The 10,970-nt window shown below is 64.9% G+C and overlaps 1 protein-coding gene across 1 annotated transcript; it reads left to right on the top strand.

Annotated features, from left to right (window-relative positions):
- Positions 1 to 1,138: 1,138 nt before the first annotated feature.
- On the top strand, positions 1,139 to 9,394 carry TCEA3 (transcription elongation factor A3). The gene is made up of 14 exons (XM_075173581.1): positions 1,139 to 1,447; positions 3,220 to 3,282; positions 3,415 to 3,520; positions 3,876 to 4,047; positions 4,312 to 4,380; positions 4,594 to 4,662; positions 4,773 to 4,856; positions 5,135 to 5,212; positions 5,313 to 5,467; positions 6,573 to 6,629; positions 7,620 to 7,774; positions 8,297 to 8,443; positions 8,525 to 8,596; positions 8,735 to 9,394. The coding sequence occupies exons 1-14, from the start codon at positions 1,379 to 1,381 to the stop codon at positions 8,741 to 8,743; spliced, it is 1,305 nt and encodes a 434-aa protein (XP_075029682.1). The 5' UTR covers positions 1,139 to 1,378; the 3' UTR covers positions 8,744 to 9,394.
- The last annotated feature ends 1,576 nt before the right edge of the window (positions 9,395 to 10,970 follow it).

Here is a 10,970-nt window from a genome sequence, read left to right as displayed (position 1 = left end):
CCCTGCGTGCCGGGATGGATCCAGCGGGGAGCGGGGTGCTCACCCTCCGGCCACCCCTGTTGGGTGGTGGAGCAGGGACAAGCGAGGGTGGCATACTTGCCGTCACCCACCCATCCCAACCACCTGTGCCACTCGAGCCTGGGGACAGCATCCCTGCCGTGGTGCCACCCCGCTGCTGCCAGTTCTGCCGGTGCTTGGGGGGCTCCTGGCACCCACTGCGGGCTGCTATGCCATGCACCGGGTGCTCTTGGGGGGCTCCTGGCACCCACTGCGGGCTGCCATGCCATGCACCGGGTGCTCTTGGGGGGCTCCTGGCACCCACCGTGGGCTGGCATGCCATGCACCGGGTGCTCTTGGGGGGCTCCTGGCACCCACCATGGGCTGGCATGCCATGCACCGGGTGGTCTTGGGGGGCTCCTGGCACCCACCGCGGGCTGCCATGCCATGCACCGGGTGCTCTTGGGGGGCTCCTGGCACCCACCGTGGGCTGGCATGCCATGCACCGGGTGCTCTTGGGGGGCTCCTGGCACCCACCGTGGGCTGCCATGCCATGCACCGGGTGCTCTTGGGGGGCTCCTGGCACCCACTGCGGGCTGCCATGCCATGCACCGGGTGCTCTTGGGGGGCTCCTGGCACCCACCGCAGGCTGCCATGCCATGCACTGGGTGCTCTTGGGGAGCTCCTGGCACCCACTGTGGGCTGGTATGCCATGCACCGGGTGCTCTTGGGGGGCCATGCACCGGGTGCTCTTGGGGTGCTCAGTACAGCAAATGCCGGTGCAGCCTTAGCAGCTGCCGGGCTTAAAAGGCTGTGGGAGGTTTTGGGGTGTCATTTGTCATCGCAACTTGTTCCCCCAGGGAACTCGCTGCTGCAGGACACCAGGTTTGGAAAGAGCAACCCAGAGCTTGCACCGCGCTGCATCGCCCCTTCCCAGGCCCTCTCCCTGCCGACACCAGGCTCCAGCCCCGCGCCGGGCAGCTCCTCCGGCACCCCAGCACCCCGGGGCTCCCCTCCGGCGGGGACGGGCGTGCGTCCCGGTGCACCCCGCCACGCGCCTCCCCCCAGCTCCTGCAATCGTGGCCCTGCCCGGCGTTCTCGGCTATATTTAGCCCTCCCCCGTGCTATTTCGCCTGCCTGGCAGGAGTTTATAACTGGCCGGGACAGCCCCACCTCCTTTCTGCTTTCTCTCCCTTCCCTTCTCTTTCTTTTCCCCCTTTCCCCCCCCCCCCCGCTCCTTTCCACCCCGGCCACCCCTTTGCACCCAACTGCCCTCCCACCCCTGCCCGAACCCCCACGCTGGCAGCGCCCGGCTCTGCCTGCTGCCGCCTTGGTTTTGCTCCACCGGCCGCCGAAAGCCGGTGAGCGGCGAGGCGCCGGCATGGGGCCCGCCGAGGAGCTGGTCCGGATCGCCAAGAAATTGGATAAGATGGTGGCCAGGAAGAGCACGGTAAGGCGCTGAGCTCCTCGGGGTGGGTGTGCACGCGTGTGCAAATTTGCACGCGTGCGCATGTTTGCATGCATGTGATATTCACACGCATGTGCGTATTTACACGCGTGTGCGTATTCACATGCATGTGCATATCCTCACACGTGTGCATATCCACACGCATGTGCATATTTACACGCATGTGCATGTTTACACGCATGTGCATATACACACGCATGTGCATATTCACACGCATGTGCATGCATGTTTGGATGTTGCAGCGTGGCTCGGGACAGAGGAGAGAGGGAAAAGGGGGCTTTGCTCTGCACACCCCCCCCCCTCCTGTTGCTTATGGTCCCGGAGCGGCTGAGCGGATCCAGGGGGTGCTGAGCACCCACAGGTGCCACCAGCACCCTGGGGTGCTGCCTGCGCCGCCGCAGCCCAGCCTCGCGATGTCGGAACCAGCACCCAGGGGTATTTTATTTTGCCTCCAATTTGGGGCTCTCCTGCACCCCATCGCTCCTGGGCTCTGGGGGCAAGGTGGGGGGGGTCTGTCCCAGGGGTGGCAGCTCCGGACACCCCTCAGCGACACGGGACCGCGGGTGAACGTGGGTGACAGGTGCTTGGCCACCGGCCCGGCCACCAACACCCGATCGGGGCCGGGACCGGTGCCGCGGGCTCAGCCCCGTGCAAGGGAAAACTCCCTGGGGGGGGGGGCCCCGAGCTGGGGGGCACGACCCCCCTCCAGCCCTGCCTGTTGCACGAGCGCGTGCAAGCGTGCAAAGGGAGGGGAGGGGGCCGAGCGCTGGCTCCCGGGTGGCTTCGGCGGTGCCGTGCCAGCGGGGAGCGGCCTGGCACCCTTTGCGCCAGGTGAGGATCCATCTGGGGATCCTGGGGATCCGGTTACGTGTGGGTGAGCAGAATTGAGCCCGGCCCTTAAAGTTAATATTTGACCGTTTCCGCCGACCTTTGCCCCAACGAGGTGCAGGCTCCCAGGTGGGGGGGGTGGGGGGAAAGCGCTGCTGTCCCCCCAGCTCCGGTGGTTTTTTGGGATGCCAGCGCTTGGAACCGAATCCCTGGGAGCCACACGGGCTCTGCACCCCACCGGGAATTAACCCGGGGTCAAGGGATTAATCCTGCCCACCCCTCCTGCTCCGCACCCCCTGTGCCTGCGCTTTGGGGAGGGGGACAGAGTCAGGGTCCGGCTGCAGCGTGGGGACGTCCCCTGCGCCCATCGTACCGGGAGGGCCTGATCCAGCCCCTCATGGTGGGGGGGGGGGGTCCCGCCAGGGCTGTGTCCCCTGTGGGGGGGATACCTGCGAACTGGAGTCTGCTACTGGGGCTCTAAAAATACCAGGGAGGAGGAGGAGGAGGAGGAGGAGGGCTCCGTGCCGGGGCTATGTTTAGCCCTGCAGCCGCTGCGTGCCCAGCGTCAGGCTGAAACCCCGCGGGTGCATGTCCCACGGACCCTCGCACCCCTGCGTGGGGACACGCGTGCCGACAGCCCCGGGTTTCCTTACGGAGGGGTTTTCCCAAGCATTAAGGGAAGCTCCTGCTTCCCAGCCGGGAGATGTGACCCCCCCGTGCCGGGATGATCCGGCAGGATTTGGGTTTTGGGGTTTTTCTACGAGTGCATCGCTGCGGAGGGTCAGGCGCTGCCGGGGACCTTGGGGTGCTCCCCCCACCGCTGCCTGGTGCCGGCGAGAGGAGAGGGGGGATGCGGGCTGCCTCGGCATGGCCCCCCCATTTCTCTCTGGCTCCTCAAGGGCCCCCGTGGCCTCTCCCCGCTCTAGGAAGGGGTGCTGGATCTCCTCAAGTCCCTCACCGGCTACACCATGACCATCCAGCTGCTCCAGGTGAGGGGGGCTGGGGCGGGGGGGCAGCAGTTGCAGGTGGGGGGGACACCCCATGGGGTGGCTCGTCCTGTCCCCCCCCCGCCATGCCAGCCGGCACATCCCTAAGGACGCATCCCTGCCGTGCGTCCCCAGACCACGCGGATCGGGGTGGCCGTCAACTCGGTGCGGAAACACTGCTCGGATGAAGAGGTGGTGGCCTCGGCCAAAATCCTCATCAAGAACTGGAAGCGGCTGCTGGGTGAGTGATGCTGGGGAGAAGCAGGACCCCCCCCCCAAACCCCAACCCTCCCCAGGCCATCCCGGCACCCCAAACCCCTGATGGTCTCCAGGGGGGGTCGGGTGGGATCAGCCCCGAGCTGGGACGTGCAGGCTCCCCTGCATCGCAGCCGCCGTAACCCAGTCCTGCAGGCGATGCACGGACGTGATGGGTTTTCCAAGGGCTTGTTTTTACTCCGGGGTGGAGCGATGTAAATCAGTGTGTGCCCCCCCACAAGGGCTGAGCATCCCCCCCAGCCATCCCCCCCGCCCTGGGATGCAGCTCCCCGGGTGCCCTGCGCTGTTTTGGGCCAGTGACACCCAAATCTTTCCCCCAGAGTCCTCCGCCACCCCAAAGAAGGAGAAGGACACGGATGGGAAGAAGGAGAAGGACACGGATGGGGAGAAGGAGAAGAAGGAGAAGGGGCTGGATTTTCCCAGCTGCCCCAACGAAGGGGTGAAGCACCCCAAGAGCCCGACCGAGAAGCACAAGGAGAAGCACAAGGAGAGGTGGGGGCTCCTGCTCGCTGTCGGGGGGCTCCAAGGCATCGGTGGGGCCGATACAAGACCACCCTCTGCTCGCTCCTTACCAGTTGTTTGGTTTTGGTGCTGGCAGCACCGCCGGAGAAATAAAGGGCAGCTGCCCGCAGCCGTGGCAGCACCAGGGCAGCTTTTGGAGGAGGAAAGGAGAAATGGCATTATTTTCTTTTCCCTTCTCTAGAGCTATTTATTCCCCGGGCTCGTCTGACCCTGCCCTGCTCTCTCTGTCCCTAGGAAGCCCAGCAAGTCCGGTTCTCGTGCCAGCACCCCCCGGGGCCACCCTGCCGACTCCATCCCGGAGAGGTACCGGCCAAAGGGCACAGCGAGCCTCGCGCCGGGCTCTGCCGGGTACCGGCAGCTTGGGGGAGGCTTTGCCGGCAGCCTGGGGTCTAGGGGGGCTCGGGGATGACTTGGCTGGGGATGGGGGGGGTGCAGATGGGCAGGCAGGATCCGGGGATGCTGGGGGCCAGGCTCACTGAGAGCACCTCTCCCTTCCTTCGGGCTTCTGCGGTGAAGAGAGTCGAGCGGCAGCCGGAGCCCCGCTGCGTCCTCGATGAAGGCACCTCCGGATGGCAAGAAAGAGAGGTGGGTGACTGGGTGGGGATGGGAGAGGTTGGACCCCAGCCCCTCGCCGGGGTCTGGACCCACCGCCTGGTCCCTGTTGTCACCCTCTGACGTGGGGCTTGTCCTGCCAGGAGATACTCTGCCGACTCGAGGTCCTCCGCCACCTCGGCCGTCTCCTCCTCTTCCTCCCCGCAGAAGAGACTGTCAGGGGAGAGGTAAGGAGGGGGTGTCCCCAGGCAGCCTGGGGATCCCCTTTGGGGATGCTCTGACCATGGGACCCACGTCCAGGGTGGGTGGAGATGGCTGGGAGCCCTGATCCTGCCACGGACACTCCCCATGAGGAGCAAATTCTCCCCCCGGGGAGATTCCTGTTGGCTTCTGAGCGCTTGCATTGATGTTCTGGTGCCTGAGGTCCTGCCACCGGTCCCTGCCCCCTCTCCTGCTTTCCCCGTCTCTGGTGTCATCCCCACTGTCCCCCCCGTGCCACCCCCAGGAGAACCTCTGTGGGCACCAGCCCCTCACCAGCTCCCACCGGCTCCCGGAGAAACTCCAGTGACAGCAAGGAGGAAAGGTAGGAGAGACCCATCCCACCACCACGGGACCCCCGACAGGTCCCCCGGGGCTGTGCCAGGACCCCAGCGCCTCCCTCTCCTCCCCGTGTGCCCCTGCAGAGCCAACAGCAGCAAGGCCAAACCGGAGACGCCGCGGACCCCCACCAGCCCCCCCTTCTCGCCCAGCCCCTGCCTCCTGGCCCCCTGCTATCTCACGGGGGACTCGGTGCGGGACAAGTGCATCGAGATGCTGACGGCCGCCCTCCGCGTGGACGGTGAGTGGGTCCGGGGGGTGCTGGAGCTTGGGGGGTGCTGGAGCTTGAGGGGTGCTGGAGCTTGGGGGGTGCTGGAGCTTGAGGGGTGCTGGAGCTTGGGGGGGTGCTGGAGCTTGAGGGGTGCTGGAGCTTGGGGGGGTGCTGGAGCTTGGGGAGTGCTGGAGCTTGAGGGGTGCTGGAGCTTGGGGGGGTGCTGGAGCTTGGGGAGTGCTGGAGCTTGAGGGGTGCTGGAGCTTGGGGAGTGCTGGAGCTTGGGGGGTGCTGGAGCTTGAGGGGTGCTGGAGCTTGGGGAGTGCTGGAGCTTGAGGGGGGTGCTGGAGCTTGAGGGGTGCTGGAGCTTGGGGGAGTGCTGGAGCTTGCGGGGTGCTGGAGCTTGGGGGTGTGCTGGAGGTTGGGGAGTGCTGGAGCTTGAGGGGTGCTGGAGCTTGAGGGGTGCTGGAGCTTGGGGGGGTGCTGGAGCTTGCGGGGTGCTGGAGCTTGGGGGGGTGCTGGAGCTTGGGCGGTGCTGGAGCTTGGGGGGTGCTGGAGCTTGGGGGGGTGCTGGAGCTTGGGGGGGTGCTGGAGCTTGAGGGGTGCTGGAGCTTGGGGGGGTGCTGGAGCTTGGGGGGTGCTGGAGCTTGGGGAGTGCTGGAGCTTGGGGGGTGCTGGAGCTTGAGCGGTGCTGGAGCTTGCGGGGTGCTGGAGGTTGGGGGGTGCTGGAGCTTGAGCGGTGCTGGAGCTTGGGGGGTGCTGGAGCCCAAACTGGGCTGTTTCTCCTATGGGACAGCCCTAATAAGAGCAACCCTACAATAACAAGCAAGACTCTGCGTCCTGGGGCACCCACAGCCCTGCGACAGCAAACTCACCCTGGGCTTGCAGACAAACTGGGGGTGTAGCTCATAGCTCAGTGTTCAGCCCCAAAATGAAAGAAAGGGAGGTTGGTAGGGTCTGCGGGAGGGGGTTGGATGTGGGGATGGGGTCTTTGTAAGGTTCAAGATGGGTAAAAATAGGGTTTTTTAGAGATGGGTCAAGTTGGGGGGGAGACATGAGGGTTTTTTTTGGGGGGGGGTTCTCGGTGCATGGTGAGACCCAGCTGATTTCACCCCTCGGTCTCTCTGCTCTTTAGACGACTACAAGGAATTCGGTGTCAACTGCGAGAAGATGGCATCGGAGATCGAAGACCATATCCTTTGGGGGAGCCGGGCGTCCCCAGGCTCCAGCTGCTGGGGGGCACACGCCTGGGCTCAAGAGCGGTGGTGGGGACAGGATGGAGGGTGGCAGGGACAAGGACAGAGGGTGGCAGGGACAAGGACAGAGGGTGGCAGGGACAAGGACAGAGGGTGACGGGCTCTGCTGTCCCCGTTGCCTGCAGAGGGAGCCCAGACCCCGGTTAGAGGCTGATGCTGATGCTGAGCAGAGCATCCCCTGGGCACCTGCCTTAGTCGGGGGGTCCGTGCGTCCCCCCCCCAAACCCCTCTGCTCAGGGACCTGCCTTCATCCCTGGGGAAATAAAACCCAAATCCAGCCAAGGGCCCCTTCTTTGAGCCTGCTGTGGGTGCCCGTGTCTCTTGCCAGCCCCGGTCCGTCGCGGTGCCCAGGCTGTGCCACGCTGACAGGGATGGAGCCACCTCCATTCACCCCCAACTCAAGGCTTGGGGGGGGTCTCCTGGCAGCCCCCCGAGACAGGGACCAGCCCCAAGGTGGTTCCCCCTCCTGGGTACGGTTCGATTTTTGGTGCATTCCAAACTCTCTGCCCAGTGCCTGGGACCTCACAGGACCCCAAAGCTGCCACCTCAGCCTGTCTGCCCGCATCCGCGGCTTTTTGGCCGGCGCAGGAGGAGGAGAGCGGGCTGAGTCCTCCGCACCATGAACTCATGTCCCAGCACAGGGCTTGGTGACGGTCCCTGTGCCCCGACAACCTTTGGGTATCACAGCAGGGAAATGCGAAGTTGTTTTCCTCCCCACATCCCAAGCTGTGCTTCATCCTACGGAACCCAAGGAGGGGGAGATCCCCTACACGTGGTCCCCCAGAAAGCAAAGCCCTGTTGAGATCGGCCACCTCCACATGCACATGGGCACTGGTCCCGGTGACGATCGGCACCAGAGCAGCAATGGGTGCCCACAGGGCTGGCATCCCCCCACCTTGCCCCCTTGATTCCTTGACGGACCCCACATATCTTCCAGGAGCTGAAGAGCACGGACATGAAGTATCGCAACCGGGTACGGAGCAGGATCAGCAACCTGAAGGACCCCAAGAACCCCAGCCTGCGGAGGAACGTGCTGTGCGGGGCCATCCTGCCCAGCCTCATCGCCCGCATGACCGCCGAGGTGGGGAGCAGGGTGGGGGGCACGGGGCTGGCTCCGTGCTGCCTTTGCGGGGGGGGTGGGTGAGACCCCCCCTCAGCCTCTGCTCTTGGGGGCTGTGTTGGTGCGCAAGGGTTGGCCGGGTGTTGGTTTGGTGGTGTCCACACTGGGCTTGTCCCAGCATCTCCCCATCCCATCCTGGTGCTGGCTGGTGCTTGAGGAGCATCAGGCACAGGGAGAAAGCAGAGGGCACTGCCTGGTCCCCCCCTCAGAGCCCTGCAGCCCCCCCAGCCCTTCGCGGAGCCGGGTGTGGGATGTCACACTGGCAGGAGTCAGGCTTGAGGGTCCCCATTCCTCCTCCTCAACCGGCGTCCCCCACCCCTGGGAGCCCAACTCCCTCCGTGGGGAGCCAGGTTGACCTCCTGGTCCTGGAGAGGATGGGGAGGGTGATGGACCATGGCGGCTTGCACCCTGTGCCGGCTTGGCTGCGAGCCCTGGGGCAGAGCCGCGGCAGCGCTGACCCTGCCGGGCCGATGCCGGTGGCAGGAGATGGCCAGCGATGAGCTGAAGGAGCTGAGGAACGCCATGACCCAGGAGGCCATCCGGGAGCACCAGATGGCCAAGACGGGCGGCACCGTCACCGACCTCTTCCAGTGCGGCAAGTGCAAGAAGAAGAACTGCACGTACAACCAGGTCAGTCCTGCAAAGCCCCCAGGGATCCCCCCTGTCCCCACGGGACCCCAATTCTCCACTGACCCCAATTCTCCCTCCCAGGTGCAGACGCGCAGCGCCGACGAGCCCATGACGACATTCGTCCTGTGCAACGAATGCGGGAACCGCTGGAAGGTCTGTGCCCGGCGGGGGGGGGGGCTCTGGGTACCCCAACCCTTCCCTGGTCCCCAGGGATGGCAGAGCCCCCCGAAACAGTGCCGGGGGGGCTGGGTGAGGGCTCACCACCCACCCCCGGCTCTGCTTCTCCTGCAGTTCTGCTGATGGCGCCCGGCGATGGGGCTGGAGGGGACGCGGCGCGAGATGGGATGCTGTGACGGCCACATCGGGCAGCCGGGGTGGGGAGGGAGGGTGACGGGTGACAGTCCCAGCTCCCTGTTTCCTTGCACTGGGCTCCCTCGAACATCCCGGGGAGCCGGGCTCCGACGACAGGCGGGTTTGCTTGGGAAGACCCCGGTGAATTCAAGCGGTTCCTCCCTGTAAATACCTGCCCTTTGCTTGGGATGCGCTGGGATTCCGCTGAGAACGGACACATCCCTGGAAAGGGAGACTGGTCTGACCTGGGCAGGTTGCCCTTCCCTGGGGGAAAGCAAGACTCGGATGATTTGGGGGACAGGAGGGACGTTGTCCCGTGGATGTGGGGCTGTGCCACTGTCCTGGGAGCCAGGGGTGGGAAGGGGCCAGGTTTTACCCCCAAACACCTTCTTCTTCACCTAAGCGCACACAGCAGGAGGACACGGAGGGAGACAGGGTGGTTGCAGGGTGTCCGGATGCCGGAGGGATGCCACCGTGTCCCTCTGCTCCGTGACACATGGACTTGGCTCGAGGGAACTGTGTCCCCAGGAAAGAAGAAGGGATGAGGGGGAAAGGAGTGGGAAAAACCTTCCAGCTGGAGCAATAAAGGTGTGAACAGCCTCTGCGGCACAGACTGCTTTCTGAAGGGGGGGTTAGGACCTGTGCCTTCGTTTGCACCCCGCCGCCTCGAGCCTTTGTGGTCCACCAAGAGCCCCCCCCAGCCAGCTCTTGAATCCACCAGCCCCCAGCTTGGGATGTACTGGTGGCTTGATGCCCATCCATCACCTGCCTGGGGATTAAAGATCTTTAATTAAGGTCAGAGCGGCTCCCTGGCTGGGTCTGGATGTTGTCCCATGGCAGGGCAGCACCTCCGCCGACAGTCGGGGGGGTTTTCCAGGGAAAGGGCATCGGGGACTGGCCGGGAGATGCACTTTTGGCTACAGGAGCTGCAGGATGGAGCCTTGTGGCACCGAGCCCGTCCCCTGCCACCAGCCTCTCCCAGCGGCTCCGTTCAGAGTCAGCGAGAGATGACGGGGACGCAGGTAAGGTCACGGTGACCGTGGGTGACCGTGGACGGGGGATGAGGGTGCTGCTCCCGCGCCTGCGTGAGCCGACGGGCAGGAACGGAGGAGGACGGTGGAGCTGTTGGATTAACCGATCGTTAATTTTTTAATCTTGGGTTGAGGTGTGAATTTTTCCCCAGGCAGAGCTCAAGGCAGTTTGCACCCAGATTTGGGTGCTAACCTCCCAGTCTCTGGGGGTCCCGGCAGCCCAGGGAAGGATCGGACACCTGAGAGTCCACTTCGGGTTTTGGTGCTCATTAGCACGCCAAAGTCATTAACAAACCTCCGAGGCAATTATTTACGCTTGCAAAGTGCATGTGGCTGCAATTAAGGAATATAGTGGATTGGGGGGGGGGGGTTGAATAAAACAGCGGCGTGACCTTGCGCGGCGGCGAGCAGCGCGCGGGGAGCGCGGGACGGGCAGCACCGCGCCAGCAGCGCTCAGGACCAGGGCTCGCGTGCTGTCCCCGCGGTGCAACAGGGCACGTTTGGGTGGGACAAGCCCAAGATGGGGGATTTGGACCAATATTTTTTTCCAGTTCAGTTGAGCAAGGGTGTCTGAGCAATACCGGAGGGAGCCTGGCCCCCAAACACTTTGTGATGGAGCTCCTGGCCCCCCTATGTGTCCGTCTGTCCCACAGGGGACATGTCCCCAAGGGAAATGTCACCCTGTGCACCCCCCCCCAGGTCCCCTGAGAAATCCCAGAGGAGGAAAGGGAGCAGGGAAGGCAAACCGGAGAGCTGGGTGCTGCCGGAGGCTCCCCCGCCATCCATGCAAGGGTCCCCCCCACCCAAGGATGCTCTGGTCTCTGGGTGGGGATGCAGGATCCGGTGGGTGGGTGTCACTGGGGCAGGGGACAGCGAGGGGTTCTGGCATCCAGCTGTTTCCAGGGGTTGAAACGGGCTCTGGGTGGCTCTTGGGGACAGTTCCCAGGGCTGAGCCTCCGACCCACTCCGCGGGGAGAGCACGCACACCCACTTCCCAACTTTCCAGTCCCCAAACTGGGATGGCTGATGGCACTCAGGGTCTGGCTGAGCCCCCCCAGGAGATCCCACCATCCCCTCCCCAGCCACCAGCCCCATAGGTGCCATGTCCCCGGGGCTTTCCCCTCCATCCCTCCTCCTGGCGAGCA

The sequence above is a fragment of the Calonectris borealis genome, chromosome 25 (assembly GCF_964195595.1).
Source record: "Calonectris borealis chromosome 25, bCalBor7.hap1.2, whole genome shotgun sequence".
NCBI classification, from domain to species: domain Eukaryota; kingdom Metazoa; phylum Chordata; class Aves; order Procellariiformes; family Procellariidae; genus Calonectris; species Calonectris borealis.
The sequence above is the reverse complement of the archived record's forward strand: the minus strand, read 5'-3'. Positions and strand labels throughout refer to the sequence as shown.

Excerpts from the sequence above, each read along its gene's own strand:
- TCEA3 (XM_075173581.1), top strand. The coding sequence starts at position 1,379 with ATGGGGCCCGCCGAGGAGCTGGTCCGGATCGCCAAGAAATTGGATAAG. Across the intron at positions 4,381-4,593 it reads GCCGACTCCATCCCGGAGAG|AGAGTCGAGCGGCAGCCGGA; the intron begins GTACCGGCCAAA and ends TCTGCGGTGAAG. Across the intron at positions 6,630-7,619 it reads GGCATCGGAGATCGAAGACC|ATATCTTCCAGGAGCTGAAG; the intron begins ATATCCTTTGGG and ends GACGGACCCCAC.